A 23630-nucleotide genomic window follows, 5' to 3' on the forward strand; every position below is an offset into this window, starting at 1 on the left:
TCGGAAAGATCAAATCAGAGACTGTTCAAACTCATCTTTCGGACACAAGATAAAACTGGACTGAGGCAACAGCAGCACAAACCTGCAGGCTGTCCTCACCAAAACACAACCTTTCCATTAATTCTGTACTTATTTACAGGACAAGAAGCAAAAGAATAAATATGTCACATACTGCACCAGGCAATCGCTGACCATTGACTGAAATCAATTTGCCTGCTGCTGCTGCTGCGCCGTCAGAGTTAAGTCATCAAAAGAGAGCTCTGTCTGAGTGACCCCATCCAGCGTACTGAAGGGGACAGGAAGTGCATGTGACTGTTATTGACAGACTACGAGTCATATCAGCGCGGCTCCAGGCTTTAGCACAACGGTCTGTGAATATGAATCGCTCTCTGCTCACTGCCAACAGTGAGCAAAAGGGAGTTTATTTTTGCTCAGTGTTTTTGTTTATTGCACTGGGGTTGCGGTGCTTGTGTCACACAGTCTCTGTTGGAAGGATCTTGGAAATAAAAAAAAAGAAAAACCAACACAGAGCGCAATTCAAAGTCGGGGATCACACAAACCGTTTGGATCCGTTTGGCATCTCGGCGTGTACTCTGCGACACAGGCACGCACACTTTATATACGGATACATCACACAAACAAAAAACCTAAGCGCACACACCACAGCCAAAAAAGCAACACATGCACAAGACCAGCTCTGGAGCCACAACAGAGCGCTGCTGTTTTTAATGGGAGCGACCTGTTGCAACTGCGGCCTGTGTGGAAAAAGCTGGGCCGCTGCCAGCGCTGCAGCCAGCAGCCACTGAATGAACCCAGTACCCTGACAGCGGGTCACATGGTCCTCGGGCCTCTGGGCCACCGCCTGCCTGCCCTGCTGCTGTCAGTGCAGCTTTCAATCATTCATCTTTCTGGCTCCAGCTCCAGGGGCCACCCCATTCAATGCAAATCAGTGTCATGCAGCAAAGACGCCACACACCGAGCCTGTCACCGGCCCAGAGAAGACAGTCCCATTGCGTTTATGGCAGGAAGCAGAAAATCAGGTCAACATCCCCGCACTTCCTTCATCACAGATCAATAGATACAAGAAGTGCTTTTGCTCTATTTTGTGCTGTCGTGTAGGTAAACAACTCAGTCAGCAACTGGGTTGTGGCTACAAAGCTGGAACATGACACTGAAATATAAAAAAATACGAGAAAACAGAACAACACGCTTTCACCCGTTACTTGAAACCAGTGACTTTTAAGTTTGTGCGTTAATGAAACGACGGAACCAGTACTTCTGTGCAAACGACTACGCGCACGCACACACAGCGCCAAGTTCCTCTTTCACGTTCTATGAAAAAACATCAGCGGCCGGCTACGAGAACACAAGACCGCAGCTATTGTAACCTTGAAAGACAAGAAAGAAAGCGCTCGGCTTTTAAATCCTGTGGCGGCATGAAGCACAGCCAGAATATGAACCCTTGTGTAAATGCATTTTGTCGTCATGCCGGGAACCAGGTTGAAAGATGCATCACAAAGACTTGTTTTGTCCTTAAAAACAATGACTTCACTGCCTATAATGACATCAGACGGCTATTAAACGTTGAGCAGCTTCAGATGAATGAAAGCCTTCAGCAGCAGGACCGTGATGTGATGTTGACATCGTCATCAGAAGTGTATTTTGAGGACAATATATATCTCAACTACTGTGGCACAGGCTGGCAGACGGAGAGGGGGGGGGGTAGCCACCGTAAGCCTGCGTACAAATTTCAAACATTCTTCAGATTCTGCATGCAACTGGTGGCACAATTGGAGCTTCAAGGGGATTGGGTAGGAGGTGAGAGTGGTATTTTTATTAAATAGAGCGGGGACAGCCGAGCAGTCACCGACTGCATCACTACATCGTTTTTTTGCGTCACAGAGGACAGATGTAGTCTCATGACCAATACAATCACTTTGACACTAAAAGTGGAACCGGTACAACATGCCTGGGGACAAAGTTCTCTCTCCATGTACAGTAACTTCAGGGAGATGGAGGCAGTCAAACAATAACATGGCTTCACCCCTTGTTGGAGTTCATCCCAAGACAGCGGGGCGAATACACTGAAATCCTTGCACATCCATGAGGACTGGATGAGATGACCAGCTGACAAACTTTTTTCCATCCGGACTCCCACCACATGAGTTACACTTTGACGTCACAGACGGGAGGATTTCTAGGAAAAATGAAGCCACTTTTGAAGAACCACTGTAGTTAATGTGATTTAGTGAACACACATGCAGCAACTGGGATGGGAACAGTGGGGACAGTGAAAAGCTTGGACGCAAAAAAACACAGCAAAGCCACGTTGATTACAGGAGAGGGGAAAAGAAGAAGCTACTATGCTGTGACCTCCATTTGTAGAGCAACAACAACAAATACAGTATGTGTGTGTGCGCGCGCGTGAATGCACAGCAGCAACAACAAGCTAGCTTAGCGTAAAACCAGTATTCTTGCTAACGTATTTCCGACTCGAACAAGTAAACAAACGCAGTGGGTAGGTCACAACAATGAATGAACGACTCCCTCTCTGAGCTCATTTGTTTTCATTTCACCTCCCGAACCACGAAAGTACACGTCAAAAAAAAAAACACACAACAACAACTTTCTCGTCGTGTAAAGCGAACGGGGGCTAGAAGATATGTTTCAGCCTGAGGGGGCTGTGTCTCAAAAGTGGTCATTGTCAACAACAACAAAAAAATGAATGGTTAACATCTACACACAGAGAGAAGGAGGGAGGGAGAGAAAAGGAGAGTGAGAGACGTGCTGTTGTTTGAAGGAAGAGGGAAGAAAAACACTACAGCAGCGCGTTGTAATTCATTACAGGACATTTTTTAGAAGCCAAAGTGACTACACAGAAAAACTTCCCCCCCGCGAGGAAGAGTGCGCAAAGCAGCTCGTTTTTTAGGTTTGCATTTAGCTATAAAAGAAAAAAAAAAGGATATGGGGCCTAGCAGGGCAGCTTGGGTGAGAATAACCGCATCCCATGTAAGTACAATGGGGGACCTACCCAGTCTAGCTGTCGACCTCTTGTAGTTAACCATGCGAAGGAAACGCGGACATTTTTACCTGGGCAGGAATTCAACAATGTGTCCGTCTCATTACAAGGAGCAGTTTCGGCCGTATATTAAGTTGATAAGTCCTTCAACAATCTGGACAAAAGTGCTCTCATTTACTCCGTTTCTCTTGCCTTTCTTCCACTACACCTCCCAAACGCGCAGTCTGCAATGCCTCTGTGGCAGCCTGCTCTCCCGGGTCCTAGTGCCTACCCTGTTAACGTGTATGTGTGTGTATGTGTGTGTGTGTCACTCTAGCTGTAGTCACATTAAAAACACACACACACACACACACACACACACACACACACACACACACACACACACACACACACACACACACACACACACACACACACACACACACACACACACACACACACACACACACACACACAACCCATGGCCTCGTTGAACCCTGTGTTCACACATTACCTACATTCTATTACAACTGGATTCAGTTAGAAGAAAACAAAGAATATTCTGTTTCTTTCAAAATAATGAATAATAATAATATAAGATGTACTCATTCAATGGCACCAAAACTGCATTTTCCCCCCCCCCATCATTAGCAGGGGTGGATTACTGAATGGGCCCAGGCACAGGGGCCCCAAGAGCTCAATGGGGGCTACTATCCTGATATTTTAATGGTGCCTCGAAGCCAAATAACACTGTGCTATGTCTTTATAGGGCCCCTCAATCAGTTTATTTTATTCACCCCTGATATCTGAAATGGACCCCTCAGCCAAATAACAGTGGTTATTATATGAAAATGTTTACTTTATAAGGCCTCTTAGGTACCCTTTTTACAAGCCATAAGTGAAAATGCATCAGGTGGATGAAAAATAAAACTGGCCAGACACATTAAGCCCAGAATATGTCACGAAAAAGTTGAAAGTAAATAATAACATGACCGTTTCTCCTCTGAAAAGGCATGAACGTGCACACTGATATAGCTTCTTCTTTTTACATGTGACATTTTGTATTTGTATTTATAATCTTGGATTTCGACACCGACTGCTATCGCTCCTCTCCTCCGGTCGTTGTTTGACTTCTGCTGGTGCAACACTCACATACATACATATATGTGTATAGGCACAACGTTGTGTGGACTCTGATATGATCATATATCCATGTATTGGACGTGTATATTTTTTTATATGAGTCACATAAGTGGAAAAAAAAAAAGTGAATGTAATCACAATCATATGAAATAAAATAATGCAACTTTTTTTTAGTTACTGTTGACATTTGGCGATTGTTATGTTGTTATTCTGGCACTAGTATGGCTGCAGCTTTTCATGATCAAGTTATTATAGAAGCAAATGACAAATAACCACCAAGGAAACCAGGACTATTGACTTGAATTGTGACAGATTAAACAGATAAAAGTGCAATTTAATGTCAAAGAAAAAGTATAAAGGGCTGTACAAAATTCTGAGTGGACACATATACACCCTATATATAGACTCTATATGCAGGCAATATAAACTAATTTATAGAAAGAGCGCAGATATGTCAAAATAAAAGGCTGCTTTTCTTAAATGACTGACTTGACTTACTCTCCGTGTGTTTCCCCACTTACATTTCCAATAAAAACAGATATAAACTTTAGATCTGCTTCTTTCTAATGCACGCTAAATCTTCCCAAATATACTTTTGTAACTGTGTCCCCGGTTTTTTTTGGCATCAGAGGACAGATTTAAATCAGTCGGTGAAGTTAATTAAATGGACCTTTGACATCAGCAGCACACAAAGTTTTCTAATGTCAGGAGTTATTTTATCCTGCTTAATTAACAAGAGAAATGTAAAAAAAAAAGCATTATTAAACGTTATATTATATCAGACGACATCAGATTAGGACCCAGGCTGTGTTTAGATAAACAGTCGTCTCCGACCACAAAGACTTGTTGCCAGGGAGGCAGGTTTAGTTAAACCAGTTTAGGACAAGTACAGACGGGGCCACTTCAGTCACATGTGGGATCTCTTTATCAAACCAAGAGCTCAGATCACTGGGTCAATGTGTAATTGTTGTCATTTCCCCCTCTTTGTCACTCACACTGTAATGTCCATGCTACCATGCATCAGTCATGCCCGAGCTGTTCCTCTCCTACAAACAGAGCGGAGTGAGGGCGTCCCATAATAGGGAGGGGGGGGGGGGGGGGGTCTGGCCACGCAGGACTACATCATCGCCCAGCAACTGCACCGCAATGTGGGCTCGTCCTGTCCCACTATTTTCCAGGATGAATTATGTGTTCTGTTGCACGGCGAAAGAATCCAAGTATCTGTCTACTGTATATATATATATATATAGAATGGTTTTACTTGTCGGATGCACAAAAAGTGTCTGCACTGCTACAGAGAAATATTCCTGAATTGTAATACCATTGTTGACCTCCGCCAATATGTTTTATTTGGATCAGGAACAAGTGATCCGTACGGAGTAGAGGGGCTGAGCTGAACTTGGCGGAGGTCTGCGCTCTCCGAGTGCTTTTCTAGTAACCACTGTTATTGACCTCCGCCAAGGATGTATATGTTTTCGCCAGAGTTTGTCTGTCTGTCTGTCTGATAGCAACATAACTCGGCAAAAGTCACGGACGGATTTGCATGTCATTTTCAGGAAATGTCCGCAATGGAACCAGGAACGAGCGATTTAATTTTGGGCGTGATCCGTAGGGGGTGGGGGGGCTTGTGCTGCCTTAGCGGAGGTCTGCGCTCTCCGAGTGCTTTTCTAGTTACACTCTTAGAAATAAAAGTGCTCAGTAGAACCATATAAGGTTCTTCAGCTTGTCCTCATAGGAGAACCCTTTTTGGCTCCAGGTAGAACCTTTTAATGAAGAACCATTTTAAGATCCTTTATTCAAAGGGGTTTTAAAGGGTTCTCTGGATCAAAATGGTTCTTACTGGAACCATTAGTGTTACCAAGAACCCTTGAAAAACCCTTACTTCGGGGGAAAGGGTTTTTCAGAAGCACATGGTTCCAGGTAAAACCTCAGCCCTTGTAGAAGAACCCTTTTGGAACCCTTATTTCTAAGAGTGTACCCTTGTTATTGAGGTATATGTTTTAGCCAGAGTTTGTTTGTCTGTCACGGACGGATTTGGATGAAATTTTCAGGAAATGTCCGTAAGGGACCAGGAACAAGTGATCCGTAGGGGGTGCAGGGGGCTGAGCTGCCTTGGCGGAGGCCTGCGCTCTCCGAGTGCTTTTCTTGCATGTGTCCGGTACTTTAAACTAGTGCGTCCCCAACGCTATAACTCACTTGATCGTGAGCATCAGCTGCTATAGATCGTCTCGTATAAAGGTCTAAAATTTGGTTGTGCAAAGATTGCGCAAAACTCTGAAAGGATAAAAACACACGTATTTCGTTCATCTGCTTTGATCTACATTTGAATGTAATGCTCTTCTTGCATCAGGATGCGTTAGAAGTTAGAAATGTCGACACTGCAGCAGCCCATCCCCACAATGAGACTTTGGTCCGGTGCAGAGGGAGAGAGTGATGTGGTTGGACTGTGGTTGGATGGCTGGCTGGCTGGTTGGCCGGTCAGGCTACACTGGAATGCGGGGTCTTTTGTTTGTCTGAGAGAGGAGTGGGTCAGGGGGAGAATGCCATTGATGATTGTAGAGAGGAAGAATGAACCTCCAGGAAGTGTTTCTCTCTTTCTCCCCGCTCCCCCCACTCTCCCACTCTCATTCTCTATCTTTTTCTGCGTGTGAGAACCTTCGCCGCGTAGAGCCTCTCTCTGAGGCCACAGTCCCCCAGGCACAACCACTGCTTTGTCTTTGCCCCTGTGAACACACACCCCCTCCTCTGCTGGGCTGCCTACGTTTGCCAGGGCCAGTGAGACACAGGGCCACCGGTCCTATTCTTATCCACACCGCTGCTGCTGCTGCTGCTGCATGTGTGTGTGAGTGTTTTTAGACACTTTATAACAAACGCATGTATTGATTATTAGGCATGTATCCTGCCTCTGTGAAGCAATACTATCAGACCTGACTGAGGTAGTGTTTGTGTGTATATAACAGCAGCACAGGTGCAGGCAGGGGCATTAAAGGGCATTTTCACAAATTTTTTACCCACTTGATTTGTTGTTTTTAGACTAGAGGTGGGCACTAGGTTAACGCACGATGCCGTTTCCGTGCCGTCATGTTTACGTGCCGTGACACCGGAGTCCAGGCACCGTTTAGCAGTTAGCTCCATTAGCTGTGTTAGCTCCTTTAGCGCCGGTAAGCGCGTCTACAGTCGAACTGTAGCGGTCTGTTTTTACAAAAGGAAAAGAGCAGCGCTACAAATAACCAGCGTACCTGTGTACTGCGTATGTGTGCCTCTGTTTTTAAAGTTTAGCGTTACTTTAGAGACTCATTTTAACAACCGGGAGTCACGTAAACATGACGTCACGCATGTCTTTTTGGAAACGGCATCATGCGTTAACATTAACGTGCCCACCACTATTTTAGACACTTTATATTAAACGCACGCATTGATTATTAGGTGTTTTTCTGTTATCAGTGTTGTTATTATGCCTCTTTGAAGCAATACTATCAGACCTGACTGAGGTAGTGTTTGTGTGTATATATATAACAGCAGGGCGGGGGCATTAAAGGGCAGTTTCACAAATTTTTTCCCCACTTGATTTATTGTTTTGAGACACTATAATAAACACATGTATTGTTTATTATGTGTTTTTCTTTTGTCAGTGAGTGCGAACGATGACTGGCAATGATCGGGTAACTGGAATAAAACGTTTAAGGTGTATACTCTAAGAAATCAGATTATTGACAGAAACCTAGGTGTGTTAAACAGGTTTTTTCAAAAACCGATAACGGCTTTAAACCGATAATGAATATCAGTTTATTCCGTTCACATGAGCTCTTGAATAACCAGACAAAGTGTGGTTTTAGTGTGCATGTAAACGCATTCAGTGTTTTTGTTTGGTGTGTGTGTGAGTAGAAACTGTCAAGCAATACTATCAGACCTGACTGAGGTAGTGTTTGTGTGTATAACACCAGCACAGGTGCAGGCAGGTGCATTAAAGGGCGGTTTCACTAATTTCCCCCCCCCCACTCGATGCTGCTGCGTTTGTTTAATTCACATTTTATTCCAGAGTCAGATTAAATTTGACCAGTTTTTATTGACTTTTTGTCAATTTTATTCATTTTTTTGCAATCCCAACTCCCTCTGATGATCGAATAACACATTTATCTCTGGAAATTACTTTGAAAACTGACGTTTTTTGGTTGAAGCAGTCCTTTAAATCATAAATTAACTAAATTAGTCCTTTATCAGTGCCATCCTCTATACTCAAAACCATCCGAGAAAACAAAAAGTTGTACACAAACACCCAATTTTGTGTGTTAAATTTGAAATTTGAATTTGAACGGTGTAGCACATATTTTAAATAACTTTTGTTTGACTGCAAAAACAGGCCAAAAAAATTTAAACTATGTACAGGCGTTCCCAACTCTTTCCTCTATGGTGACCGTAATTACCGTAATAACCACAAGTTGACTTTGTGATGTGCAACTTCTCCGCTTTCAGAAACCGGAGAAACGTAAGTAGTAAAAGCATTTCTAAATAAGGATTTTAGACCAATTTCTTTTTTTAATGTAAACAGGATGACACTGTGTCTTACTCATGATCATCTGGACACGACATCGAGTGCAGATATCCGTCTCCCCTCTCTAAGAGTAACAGCCAGACTAAAAATGGAATAAAGCAGTAAGTGGATAAGAATTTAGCCAGTGGCCTCTTCTGACCAGTGGCTGCTGCCGCCTCCCGTCACATTGCTCATTCCCCTCTGTGTCAGAAGGCTGCGAGGAGGAGCTGCAAATGGCCCTTTCAAAAACACACGACAGCTGGAACACAGGGCAAAGGTGACCGAGGCAGTTTGTGGGGGGAGCACAAGGAGGGACAAGGGGAGGGAAACGCGTGTGTGAGTGTGTGTGTGTGTGTGGTGGTGGTGGTGAGGGGGGGGGGAGATATGAGCAGCTGCAAACCCCGTCCCTGTTTCTCTGCACTGTGCCACCATCTCTAGCTTTTAACAATTAAAGAACAAGCTCTCAGGACTCTGTGTGTGTGTGTGTGTGTGTGTACGTGTCTCTGTTTGAGGACAAATGTAGGTTCAAAACAACATAACTTTTCGGGCCATTTTGAGGGTTAAAAAAGCGAGTTAGTGCAATTATTTGTGCAATTAGTGCAATTATTTGACAACAAAAGAATGCACTGTACATTGGGGGGAAAGTGAAATCACCAACCTGTCGAGGGCTGGATTCATAAAAAAAAAAGTATGCAAATGTCCTCACACATAAAGAGGAGACAAGTGTGTGTATTTCTTTTATGTTTTTATATTTTCTACAGTATTTTTTATTGTTTTATTAGGTTATAGGTTACACATTTGTATGTTTTATTTGGTTTTATTTATTTATCTCTGATGTACAGCACTTTGTTTCAGCTGCTTTATCAATAAAGTTGGATTGGATTGGATTAAATGGATGGAATTAGTGGAAGAGCAGCCCTGAAATGTTACCCAGATGCCCTGTAACTTATGAAACATGGCTAATTTATCATTCTGCTATCTGTCATGTATGCATATGTACATTTAAATAAGAAAACAAGTGTTCTTTTTCATCGATAGATGCTATATTTTTGATGGTAATCAGGTTTTAAACGCTGGATTTGAGCCTAAATAGTTAAAGTGTGATAATAACATATCTTATTACTGCATGTTAAAGTACTGCATAAATAATTAAAAGTGGAAAAAAATACAAAAACTTGTGCACGAACACCTGCTTTTGCGTGTTAAAATTGAAATTTGAACAGTGTAGCACATATTTAAACTAACTTTTGTTTGACATTTTTGAGAGGAATCGGATTTTAAAAGCCGGATTTGAGCCTGAAATGTCACCCAGATGCCCTGTAACTTATGAAACATGGCTTATTTATCATTCTCCTATCTGTCATGTATGCAAATGTACATTAAAATAAGAAAACAAGTGTTTTTTCATCCATAGATGCTACATTTTTGAGAGTATTCACGTTTTAAACGCTGGATTTGAGCCTGAAATGTCACCCAGGCGCCCTTTAACTTATGAAACATGGCTAATTTATCCTTCTCGTATGCAAATATAAATTTAAATAAGAAAATAAGTGGGTTTTTCTCATCCATAATGGTTACATTTTTGAGCGTAATCAGATTTTAAAAGGTGGATTTGAGCCTGAAATGTAATCCAGATACCCTGTAACTTAGGAAACAAAGTTCTCCTATCTGTCATGTATGTAAACATACATTTAAAAATTGAATAGGCAACAAATTGTTGCACTATTTTGTAACATACGAGTATTACTACCTGAGATGTTTATTTTGTTTTGTTTAATTTTTTTTTTCAATTATTATTTATTTATTTTTCTTCTGTATTTTGTATTATTTATTTAATTTTTCCCTTAAATTGTGTGTCTGAAGTTTTGTTTATACCACATGTCTCAGTGGAGTCTGGAATATTTGTTCACTTTTAGGAGTCTGGAATTGTACACTGTACACATGTGTTTTGAGAAACATGTCAATAAACATATTGTTCAAAAAAACAACATACATTTAAATAAGAAAACAAGTGTTTATTCATCCATAGTTGCTAAAAAAATTTGGAATCACATTTTAAAAGCTGGATTTGAGTCTAAATAGGGGTTAAAGTGCGACAATAACACATTTTAAATGCTTGTGATGTTTAAAAATAAGCAGTAGTGTGGATTAAAGTTGGGTAACAGCAGCCTCGCGTGTCACAGGGACAGGTGTTTTACAGCCACACACACACATCCCCTCTCGCTGTGGGACTTACTTCACGCAGTAGTGACCGAAGTTGTGGCTGCGGCGGAGTTATCGCGAGACTTGGGCCGTTATCAACCTGCTCCACACACACACACACACAGAGGCAGAGAGCAGCAGCGCTGAGTGCAGCCTGCGTTCACCAGGGTCGGGACTGGAGAGGCTCAAGAAACGGCGAGGAGAGAAGCGAACATCTGGAGCGCACATCATGAAAACAACGCCGAGCTTGTAAAGAGAGACACGGACACGGAGAGGAGAGAGAAAGAGAGTGAGAGGGGAAAAAAGGACGACGATCACGGGCGGAAGTGAATGTAAGTGTCGCGTTTTCTTTGATGCGAAGCGAAAGTTAAAGTGTTAGCGTCGCCGCTTCGTTTCAGCGCAGCTTTTTTTTCTTCTTCTTCTTCTGCTGCTGCTGCTGTGTGTGTGTGAGTGAGTTCCTCCGCTGTTTAAAAGGATCCCAACACGGACACGGAGCTCGCTTTACCCGCTCCTTGTCTCCTTTACACCCGCACTTTTTTTTTTCCTCGCGCAGTAAGCGACACACACTTTTTTTCTTTTTTATAATTATTATTATTGTTTTACAGCATCAAACTTGAAACACGCGCGTCTAACTAATCCAACACAGTTGCGTGCGTAAAAAGTCGACTTTTTAAATGTCTTTATTCGGACGCGTTGGTGTTACCAGTGACAGGTCCGTGTGTGTGTGTGTGCGCGTGTGTGTGTTTGGTGTCTTTTTTGGACCGGAGTTAACATATGGCATTAAGGGCAGCACAGCTGGAGGTAGCGTTTCCATTGCGGTGATGTCAGAGCAGCTGACTCCACAGCTTGCAGTGTAATTAGCAAACAGAGCAGCAGTTTACTCACTCCGTCTTTTTTCCTCCTCCTCCTCCTCCTCTACCTCTTCCTCTCCTTCTTCACGCCGGCCTCCCTCCCTCTCTCTCTCCAGCCGCGGACAGGCTGCTATATCTTAAGTCTGCTTGTTCTGTAAACACCGCTGCTTGCTGTTTGTGTGTGTGTGTGTGTGTGTGTTGCGCACGGAAAACGCACCAGTGCGCCCGTACAGCGTTTGGCTACATTTTTGGAGCGGGGAGGGAGCGCGCACGAAGCGGACTTCTTTCCAAAAAGGCGAGCACTCTACGCGGATCAGCGGATCCGTTTACACCGGGACACGCGATGGGTGGGTGAGCAGCAGCAGCAGCAGTCCTGCATCAGTCGGTGTTTTGTTCCCAACTTGGATAAAGTTGTTAGTGATTTTTTTTCTTTAACACTTTTCAAATAATGTTGGCTGAAGTTGTTTTATTTTTTTATTTCGTGACGCGCGATCGCCTCTCTCTCTCTCTCTCTCTCTCTGCTCTCTCCACTTTGCTCATCCAGCATCCTGTTTTTCCTGTTTTCCGTCAGGTTATGAAGGAAGAATGGAGTTCCCGGACCATAGCCGCCAGTTGCTGCAGTGTCTGAGTCAGCAGCGTCACCAAGGTTTCCTCTGTGACTGCACTGTTCTCGTCGGAGAGGCTCGATTCAAGGCGCACAGAGCCGTGCTGGCCTCCTGCAGCATGTACTTCCATCTCTTCTACAGGGACCAGCTAGACAAAAGGGACGTTGTGCATCTCAACAGTGACATTGTGACAGCCCCTGCTTTCAGTCTGCTGCTTGAATTTATGTATGAGGGGAAGCTGGAATTCAGCACTCTGCCAGTGGAGGATGTCCTGGCAGCGGCCAGCTACCTCCACATGTACGATATAGTCAAAGTGTGCAAAGGCAAGCTTAAGGATAAGGAACTTTCCTCCCTGGATGAAAAGCTGAGTGAGGGTTTTGGCCTCAGCTGCCTGGACAGGGAGAATTCCTCAGACGGGGAGCTGCACAGTAAGCAGCTCATCCGGCGACAGCCCCAGACACAGTCTCCGGGGCTGCACAGGCCCCTCCCTGCAGAAGACTTTGACATGGACAACAGCGAAGTCGGACTGGCTGTCACAGACTGTGAGAGGTCTACAAGGAGCAGGCAGAAGGCGAACGGTCACTCTGGCAGGTCCCCGGACCTTGTAAGTGTCAATTATGTGTCAGCAGAGGCCGAGCCCTGCGTCCAAACAGCTGGAAAAACAAAAGCTGATGTCAGTAGTTCCACCGTATCACTGTCCCAGAGGTCCCGGGCTTCAGATGACATGGACTGTGCACTGGATTTGTCTTTCAAGCCTCTGTCTAGCAGAGATCCCTTACACCCCTCCTACGTGGCGGGACAGCTGGCCCTCGACAGCCAGCAGCAGGGCATTGAGCCACTTGTTAAAGAGGAACACGACTTGCTGTCAGAGCAGGAGGACAGTGAGCCGACGAGCCCCGAGAGCCAGCGCTTTGGGAATAGTGCCAGGGGCTCGGTGGTGACAGGGTTCGCTGCCCTCTTCCCAGGCAACAACGGCTCCACGGCCGCTCTGCTCTCCCAGGAGGAGGACCTGATGGACGAGGAGGGGGAGGCCTGCCGAGGGAGGGAGGGCGCCACCGGCAGGCTGCTGGGGGACAGCGAGGAGGAGGAGGAGGACGACCTGGCCTCCTCGGACATCTCCACCTCCAGCGGCGTGCTCCTGCCGCCGGGGCAACAGGTGTGCGTGTGCCCGCTCTGCAGCAAAGTCTTCCCCAGCCCGCACGTGCTGCAGCTGCACCTGAGCTCGCACTTCCGCGAGAAGGAGGGCGCCCGCTCCAAGTTGTCGCCCGACGGCTCGGTGCCCACGTGCGGGCAGTGCAACAAGACCTTCTCGTGCATGTACACGCTGAAGCGGCACGAGCGCACGCACTCGGGCGAGAAGCCGTTCACCTGCGGCCAGTGCGGCAAGAGCTTCCAGTACTCGCACAACTTGAGCCGGCACGCCGTGGTGCACACGCGCGAGAAGCCGCACGCCTGCAAGTGGTGCGAGCGGCGCTTCACTCAGTCCGGGGACCTGTACCGCCACATCAGGAAGTTTCACTGCGGCCTCGTCAAGACTCTGTCCATTGGATAAAACCGCCGTCACCGGTGCCATGACATAAAAACAAAGCAAAGCATACACTGAGTACTATTAATTCACCTTTTTTTGTTTTGTTTGTTCCATTACACACACACACGTCTGTTTGCAGGAAACATATCTTCTGGATTCTACCCCCGATGTGGCATTTCTCAAAAGTTAAAGACGTAGCAGCTGTAGGACTGGAGCTGTTGTTGTGTGGCGGCTGCTGCTGGAGGTGCACAGGCTGTTTCGCATTAAAACCACGAGGTGCTGTGAAATCCAAGCTGGATCCGAGGAGAACAAATCAGACCATGCACTTGTTTTGTTTTCTGTTCTGTTTGTTTTTGTTTGTGTGTGTGTGTATGTGTGTGTCAATCTGTTTTTACCAAGTTTATTTGAGGATGAAGTATATGCTGGAAGGAGAAAAAGAAAAAAAAACATCCAATGTTTCATAGCCTCCAGGGGTTCAATGAGCGACGACTAATGCTAACATATGTTAATACAATCGTTAGACAAAGTGGAAATTTGTGCACATGGAAGATCAGAACCGTCCGTGAGTAGCAATATGTGATTTTCTTTTTAAAACTCCTACATTATTATTATTATTATTATTTATTTGGGATTTGTTTAGTCCTTAATCGTAAGGCAGCAAAAGTAATGAAGTCTGACTACTGGAAGTATGATTATTAGAATTTTTTTTGTTTGGTTGAAAATGAAGTTTTTATGTTGTTTAGGCGGATCGCAATGTTTCTTTATTTCATTCTCTAATTTGAAGTCGCACATATCGACGAAAACAGCCTGGCAATTTACTACTTCAGCAGAAAAGTAGACTGAAGAGGTGGTATGGGGGGGTGTGGGGGGGGCGGGAAACTATGATGCCTGTAACACTGGTGCCTCATCAAGTTCTCAACACTTTGACTTTGCCACGCCTTCTTGTCAAATTAGTGACTTTTCTGGCCTTAAATAAATAAATAACACTCCACATACCAGGTGATAACAAAGGTAATCGTCTACACTGTAAAAAAAAACGTGCTCAGTCAGTTAAAGGTTACATTATGTAATAAATCTAAAGCGTAAAATTGTACTAATATGTCACAGAGACTCAGGAATAATGTTCATATAACAAACTGAACTCACCAACAACAACAGTACAGACAAAATATTTGTGTTAAAAAAAATATTTTGCAGACTGCAAATCATGTTTATGTTTTGACATCATGTTTGTGGCGCCACCTACCGCCGTCTACCAATCATTGCAGAGTCTCCGCTGCCGAGCAACAACCACGGGTTGCCAGTTACGTCAGAAAAAAAAAGAAACCCAAAAGACCTCGTTTTTTTAAAAATTTGAATGTAGTAACCGTTTATGGCCACATTCTTAACATATGGCGCCTTTAACTCGTTTGGGTTTAAAGCAAACAGCAGTGAATGACCTTGTTATTTCCTGGTATGGCGTAAAAAGGGAGCGGAGGAGACAGGTGGACGTTAAGCTGTGCCATTCTGAACCCCGACTTTTCTTTCTCGTCCTTTTCTCTCCCCCCTTTACGTCTTCTTATTGTACGTTACTACTGACGAAGCCTTCGGTGACGCCGCTCCATCTCCGCGTTTCTCTTCGCGAGGAGCGCGTTAAAAAAAGCTCACGATATATATATGTCTAATCTGTCCTGAGAAGACTTGATCAGAATTTATTTATTAGTTTGACTTTGGTTCAGGGGGGGGTTTTATTTACTCGTTAGGTGTCGATCTTATTTCTCTAAGCAGTGGTACTCATTAACTGTTTTGTTTTGTTGTTGTTTTTTTTCTCTCCGTGCAAATCAAGTTACTGTAATTGTATTTTAATATACCGTGTGTAGAAACCTCTATGGAGTATTCAAGATTTGTCACATTGGAACATAGAGAAGCACTTGTTTTTTCGTTGGCATGCATATTTAGTTTCATCACTATTGTCTAGGCTGCTATTTCTTACAGTGTATATTTAATGTATATATATATTCTATTTATCAGTTTTTTTTTTTTTGTTGTCATTTTCAAGACTTGATCGGACTCCACCTCACTACAAATCCAGAGTGGTTTAACGTCACTCTCGACTGCTTGTTCTGCCACAGGGGAACAGCGGTTCTCAAGCACAGCCACCGTTCATACATTCTATAGAAACGAGACAATACGGGCATTGTTGTCGTCCCCCCCAAAAATCCCCCCTCCGCCCCCCCGCCCCGCCAACACCGCCACCGAGAACCAGGTAGTTCTTCTCAAGGGAGCATTGTGTTATCCCTGTTCTCGCCGTGGGGAGAAAAGCCAGCACAAGTCTCTCTTTGCACTTTTCCTGTATTGAATGGAGCCCTCGGAATGTGAGAAATGTACGAAGGGAGAGCGAGGAGACTTTTTTAAGACAGGTGTAAAATGTTTGTAGGCATCGTAGACGAGCCCAGAGTCGTCCCATCGTTTCCTACGCATCAGGGTTTCTCGCTCCTGGTCCCCGAGGAGCCATTGTCCTGCATGTTTTAGGTGTTTTCCCTGCTCCCAACACACCTGATTCAAATAAACGGGTCATTGTCAGGCTTAGTTTCATCGTTTGGTCTGTAAAATGTTAAAAAAAAAAACGTTGATCAGCGTTTGAGTTTCAATGATTTCTTTGTTATGTGCAGCAAAGAAACGAAGAAAATATTCACATTTAAGAAGCTAAAACAATCGAAAATCTTGTTTCAATCAAGAAAAAAGCTTCAAACTTTGTTTCTTTCAAATTTAGTAATCGATTCATTGTTTCACCTCATGAGCTGACTATTTGAATCAGGTGTGTTTGAACAGGGAAAACCTCTAAAACATGCAGGACAGTGGCTCCTCGGGACCAGGGGTTGGAAACCCTGCTCTACATGAAGAGATGTCAAGAGGATATCGGCGTTAGCGCAAGGGTTGTTTTTCAAAAGTAAGAATTCTGACTTAAATACTAAGAATTCTGACTTTAAACCTCAGAATTCACACTTTAAAACTCACAAAAGAAACCCTGCTTTTGTTTTTCAAAACTCAGGATTCTGACTTTAAAATTCTGAATTCTGACTTTATTCTCATAATTCTGACTTTGAAACTCAAAATTCTGACTTTGTGCTTATAATTCTGACTTTAAAACTCAGAATTCTGACTTTAAAACTCAGAATTCTGACTTTATTCTTATGATTCTGCTTTTAAAACTCAGAATTCTGGCCTGCTGTACATGAAGAGATGTCAAGAGCATAGCGGCATTAGCGCTAGGGTTGTTTTTCAAAACTCATAATTCTGACTTTAAAACTCTGAATTCTGACTTTATTCTCAGAATTCTGACTTTAAAACTCACAATTCTGACTTTAAAAGTCCGAAAAGAAACCCTGCTCTACGTGAAGAGATGTCAAGAGCATAGCGGCGTTGGCGCTAGGGTTGTTTTTCAAAACTCAGGATTCTGACTTTAAAATTCTGAATTCTGACTTTATTCTCATAATTCTGACTTTGAAACTCGAAATTCTGACTTTGTGCTTATAATTCTGACTTTAAAACTCAGAATTCTGGCCTGCTGTACATGAAGAGATGTCAGGAGCATAGCGGCGTTAGCAAGGGGGGGTTGTTTTTTTCAAAAAGTGCCAGATTTAGAACAAATTTATAGAGACGTGAGGCGAGGTGCAGATGACCTGTCCTTTTCAGCAAAGTCACACACCTGAGGTGTGGGGGGGGGGGGGGGGGGTTTAGTCATCAGAACAACGGTCGTATTTCACATGGATGTTTATTTCAACCTGGAACCATTTCTAACTCGGTGCAAGTTAAAAATCCCTTGTTTTTTTTTCTTAGACGAAACAAACTAATGACGTTTTATTGTCGTTATTTTCTCCCCTTCCGTTGATCCTTTGCTGTCTTTATTTATAGCTCCAGGATGATCACCGCATGTGCCTTGTAGACACACGTTAAGGTGTTGCATCTGGAGACGGCCTTTTTTTTTTTCAAAAAAAAAAAACATTGTGCTTTTTTTTGCCCTCGACTGCGGGTGTTTAAAAAGTCGCAGCACTGATGCGACGTGAACCGATCCACAGCTGTTCTGTTTTGTTTTGTTTTTTACCACATTTTCAGTCAATACTGTCAATTTTTGCTGCTTTTGCAAGAGATTACACTGATTTTTATTGAGATTTATTTTGACCATTTTTGTCTGTTTTCTTTGAACTGAAGACAAGCATTTCTGTTCTTCTTTTGGCTGTTTTAGTAGCCAGTGCTACTGGGAACTAACTACGTTCCTTAGTTTATTGTCACTGTTGAATGTGAAACACTGAGATTTCTTTGGATTGTTGACTTTGATGAAAACAAGTGGAACTCGTGCTGTATGATCTAAAAAAAGAAAGAAAGAAAGAATGACTTTATGGCTACTGGAATTCTGTCCTCTGCAGGATACAACTGTGAAATTGTGTATATTGATGAGAAATATTTATTATTGCATCGGCTTCTTGTGCAACATTTGACTATGTCTCCATTTTAATTTGGTTTAAGAAAACGAAACAGAAAAAAAAGGAAGGAAAAAAAGCTTCTAAATGTCTAATGAAATTTTTTTAAATAGAATTTGTAGAAGTGCCATTAGATTTTAATATAATTTTTTTAATAAGAAAAGGTATATTTTATAGTAACTTCAGTGTTAGAGGTGTAGAGATTAGAGGACAATCTTTATGCAGACGTTGACATTGCTTAGAAATTGAGGCAATTTACTTTGATCTATAAAAAAAAAACGACGACAACAACTGTACGTGCATTTTCTTTGTTTGCGCTTTCGGAGTGTGCTTGTGTGCGTGTGCTGTGGAAATGTGACAATCTTGATTTAGGTCCTTATTAAGATTATGCATAGACATTAAAATGGAACAACTTTCTTTTTCTGCGTGTGGATTTCATTCATTTGCACGAGTGTGAGGTTTCTCTTGATTGTTAAGCAGCAGCAGCAGCCAGTGTGTGTGTGTGTATGTGTGTGTGTGGGCAGCACTGCAATGTGTACAGAGACAACAGAATGTGATGATAGTGCTGGTCTTGCAGGCCCTATCCCTCTGAAACCATAAACTGAGCTCAAGGACGGAGCAATTTCAAGATGGGCTCCCATTGTTCCCCTGACCTGATGCCAACACACTCTGTAGGAGATAAACCCCGGCGCATAAACAAAGCCGAGCTCACTCCCTAATGTAATTATTACCTAAAAGTCAACTTTGCGTTGACACAAATTGTATTATTCGGGGGGGGGGGGGTTTAAACCAAGTGTGCGAGCGCCACTTAACGCCAATTCACTGGACACTTTCAATGGTGGGGGAGAACTTTTAATTATTTCCCCCGCTGCACCATGAAAGAAATCCAGCTGCTCTGTGACGTGATCCCAATGGGGATGTGCTTGGGTTCCCACCGCCCTGCACTCCCCCCCCCCCCCCCCCGCCAATATATAGACATGGGCCGCATCCAACTGCCCCCTGCCCCCCCATCTCTCCCCCAACGCTCCCCCAAAACCATGGCCCCAAAACTCTCGCCGCTCTATTGTGTGCGTGGGTAGTAGTTCTATTGTCTGGACCCCCGGGTTTCTCCCCCCCCCCCCCCCGCTGCACACGTACTTTATGCACAAACAGACGACACAGCGGCGCTGGCCAGGCAGCGGCGACATAAAGACAACAATGTCCTCCCCAAGATCATTCAGAAATAGCCTGCACGGCTAATAGCGAGCGAGCTAGCGCACGGTAAATAAGGGTCAGTTCACAATGTAAACATCCACAGCAACATCTCACATCTGTGTGTGTATTAAGTGTGTGTGAGTGTGTGTGTAAACTCAGAATTCTGACTTTAAAACTCGGAATTCTGACTTTATTATTAGAATTCTGACTTTATTCTCAGAAATCTGTCATTATTCTCACAATTATGACTTTAAAACTCGGGATAATTACTTAATTCTTAGAATTCTGATATTATTCTCACAATTATGACTTTAAAACTCGGAATTCTGACTTTATTCTTAGAATTCTGACTTTAAAACTCAGAATTCTGACTTTATTCTTAGAATTCTGACATTATTCTCACAATTATGACTTTAAAACTCGGGATAATGACTTAATTCTTATAATTCTGACATTATTCTCACAATTCTGACTTTAAAACTCGGAATTCTGACTTTAAAACTCGGAATTCTGACTTTAAAACTCAGAATTCTGACTTTATTCTTAGAATTCTGACTTTATCCTTAGAATTCTGACTTTAAAACTCAGAATTCTGACTTTAAAACTCGGAATTCTGACTTTATTCTTAGAATTATGACTTTATTCTCACAATTATGACTTTAAAACTCAGAATTATGACTTCATTCTTAGAATCCTGACTAAAACAGATTTCTGACTTAAAAACTGCGGAGCAAAAACCTTCGCATGGAAAGTCGGGGCCATGTGATAGGGCTTAGCTGCAGGGTGACGGGTGACGAGCTGGGATATGTGCAGGGGTAACTGCTGGATGGCGTAATGAAACATTCCTCTTTGAGGCTCATTTGTGTGTGTGTGTGTGTCGTGAACAGTGTGTGTGTGTGTCGTGAACAGTGTGTGTGTGTCTTTAGAGGTACTTGAGAGAAGTTGAGAGCAAAGTTGTAAAAACGTCCACCACCTCGACAGGGCCAGCGGTGGGAGCCCTTGACCTCTGAAGAGACGGACTGCCAGGGACAGCTGGTGTGGCCCACAGCCGCCGCTTATTTATTTATTTCCTGAACAAAAGACAGGTGGTCACACTTGAAAAGGGCACACAAAACCGCAGTCACATGTGTGCCTGTGTACAGACAAGACACACAAACAACCACACACACACACACACACACACACACACAGGTAGTTCTCTCCCTTCCTCCACATTAACACACGTGCATATGTTATCATCCACTTAATTTCTGAGGAGCCATTTCGTTCGTTTGACTTTCAGAGAAGAGCGCGCCGTCGCAAAGAATTAACAATGATTAAAGTGAATAACAGAAGAAGACGTTCTTTTTTTATGGAAGAGGATTAGGGCTGCACAGGAAAAAAAATATTTGAGTTCTGAATTTAAACTCAGCATTCTGACTTTACATATCAGAATTCCGACTTTACAATTCAGAATTCCAACTTTATTCTCAGAATTCCAGCTTTACAACATAGAATTCTAACTATATTCTCAGAATTCCGATTTTAATCTCAGAATTCCGACCTTACAATTCAGAATTCCAACTTCATTCTCAGAATTCCAACTATATTCTCACAATTCTAGCTTTACAACACAGAATTCTAACTTTATTCTCATAAGTCCGACTTTCAAACTCAGAAATCCGACCTTAAAACTCAGACTTCCGACTTTATTCTCACAATTCTAGCTTTACAATGCAGAAGCTTTCGAACTTTTTTAGAATTCTAACTTTACAACTTCTTTATTCTCAGAATTCCTACTTTCAAACTCAGAATTCCGACCTTAAAACTCAAACTTCCGACTATATTCTCAGAACTCCGACTTTAATCTCAGAACTCCGACTTCATTCTCAGAAGTCCGACTTTCAAACTCGGACTTTATTCTCAGAATTCCGACTATAATCTTAGAATTCCGACTATAATCTGAGAATTCCGACTTTCAAACTCATAATTCCTGCTTTACAACTCAGAGAATTCCGACTTTACAACTCAGAACTACAGGTGCCCAAAATACTGAGTTTAAAGTCAGAATTCCGAACTTTTTTGAGGCAGCAGCTCTCACATAAATTCATATCAACTCGGTTTTGCCTTTTTTGGAGCGGCTCACACTCGCTGCCGTCTGTGTCAAGACAGCGCGTCCTTGGTCCACTGTACAGCTGTCACTTACTCACAGTCGTTGACGCATATTTATAGCAGCAGCATCATCACCGGGGCCCACTGACACACACTCAGACCACAGCTGGTCCCCAAAAGAATGGGCCAAAGACAAAGCCACGTGTTCCCGCTGCTCGGCCCGCAGTTGGTCCTGTCTGGAGCGCCGTGGGTGATTGTGTGTGTGGCCCCCTTCCTCCTTCGCAGACACCATAGATGTAAAATAGATGAGGAGGACCATTCATGGGGTGGGGCGGAGGAGAGAAAGAAAACACACCGTGACCTTTTTATTTTACTCCCCTTCTCCCTCTCTCCTCTGGGTGTCACGGATGGGGATGTAGTGAAAACCTTGGCAGCTGCAGCTGTCTTGTTTTTCCAAAGGTGCATAAACACATCATTGTTAAGAGCAAAATGGGGGAAGGGGGTGAGGCACCAACATCATCCCAATACATCGTCCGCAATCAATAAACATTTTTGATGACTCACGGGAATGTCATGCCTCAATCACCTGTGTAATGTCCTGTATCTGGGACTTAATTGAAAATGCTTTGACTAATCCTTCAGATTTAGGAGGGGTTAGAACAGTGGACACTTGTCCTTGGATTGATTGATCAAGCTGAAGGACGGGGTGGGGGAGTGGATGAAAGGGGTTTTTGTTTCACGAGGTGAAGCGAGTTCTGATATAACGATGGCTCCCAGACAGGAAACTGAGAATTTCTCATGTCGTCACTCATGTGACAAATTTGTTTTTTCTACAGTATTTTATTATCTGTTATTAAGTCTATTAGGTCACACATTTGTATGTTTTATTCATTTATATTATGTACAGTGTTCCAGCTGTTGTTCTTACAGTGCTTTATAAATAAAGTTGGATTGAATAGTTTCGAGTAATCGTTTGGTCCATAAAATGCCAGATAACGTTAAAAGTTAAGTCCACAAACCAAAATGACCCAGTTTGAATGATTTCTTTGTTATGTGGAGCAAAGAAATGAAGAAAATATTCACCTTTAAGAAGCTAAAACAAGCAGAAATCACGTTTTAAATCATGAAAAAAAGCTTCAAATTGATTTATCGACCATCAAAAGTCCTCTGTTCTTAGTCTTTAACAACTAATCATGGCCAAAATAGATTCTTTTACAACATAGATATCGCGCATTTTTAAATGCAAGTGGCAGACCTTCACTTTTATTTTTAATTAACCTAGCAAAGTTGTTTGCTAGTGCGTTACGACTGCCTTCAAAGTCTTTATGTCTTTATCAAGAAACGTGCAAGCAGACAACTCGACGCCTCACTCGCCTGCAGCTGCCAGAAATCTAGCGGTGCCTTCGGATACACCAACTGCACAACTCTCCCCAAAGACCGGACTGCCACAACTGGCCCTGGGGGTGGGGGAGGGGGTGGCGGGGGCTCGCACACATGCAGCGAGCTCCGGGAAGTGCGCTCATCCGAGCTAACACCACCACACCAAGTGTCATGCGACTAAAGACTGTTGTCACCAAGTACAAAAACACAGTCACCGGTGACGACACATCAAGGTCACGTACAACACGGATAATCATAATAATTGTGACCAACTTTGTTCGACCTCTGGGTTATTTTGTTTTAATTAATACATTTGATAGCAGACGCTCAAGGTCACTGGTTTGGAATTTCATTATCTTTGCCAAGCAGAGGCAAATTTAATAGTAAATATTCAAACGTCTACTAAAATGGTTGAAAAAGTAGCTTAGTAGTGTAGAAAGACGCATTTATTGATTCACAGAAAGCCTGGTTTGTGCATTAGAGGTCATAAAGGAAGTGGTTGAAGTGTGCTGCCATCTGCTGATAAAGTTAAAGACTAAAATAAAGCATTTTTGTATGAAACTGGTTATAAAAATGATTCAAGTTTATTTCAGCTACCTTTGAAAGACAATACATATATACAAGAAAACAAAAAGGTATAAAATGTA

General features: G+C 43.1%; 2 protein-coding genes across 3 annotated transcripts in view; one reads left to right on the forward strand and one right to left on the reverse strand.

Annotated features, from left to right (window-relative positions):
* akt1 (v-akt murine thymoma viral oncogene homolog 1) overlaps window positions 1-3214 on the reverse strand; it is a 34201-nt gene extending 30987 nt beyond the window's left edge. The window contains exon 1 of one of the 2 annotated variants that reach the window (XM_083907714.1): window positions 3032-3214. The gene's annotated coding sequence lies outside the window, so the exon portion shown is untranslated. The remainder of the gene's footprint in view (window positions 1-3031) is intronic. The other variant, XM_083907715.1, reaches the window with a different exon arrangement.
* A 7797-nt stretch (window positions 3215-11011) lies between these two features.
* On the forward strand, window positions 11012-14603 carry zbtb42 (zinc finger and BTB domain containing 42). The gene is made up of 2 exons (XM_083907979.1): window positions 11012-11206; window positions 12297-14603. Exon 2 carries the CDS (start codon window positions 12311-12313, stop codon window positions 13880-13882), a length of 1572 nt encoding a protein of 523 aa, XP_083764105.1. The 5' UTR covers window positions 11012-11206; window positions 12297-12310; the 3' UTR covers window positions 13883-14603.
* The last annotated feature ends 9027 nt before the right edge of the window (window positions 14604-23630 follow it).

This window comes from Microchirus variegatus (genome assembly GCF_963457635.1).
Source record: "Microchirus variegatus genome assembly, chromosome: 21".
In the NCBI taxonomy this organism is placed as follows: Eukaryota; Metazoa; Chordata; class Actinopteri; order Pleuronectiformes; family Soleidae; genus Microchirus; species Microchirus variegatus.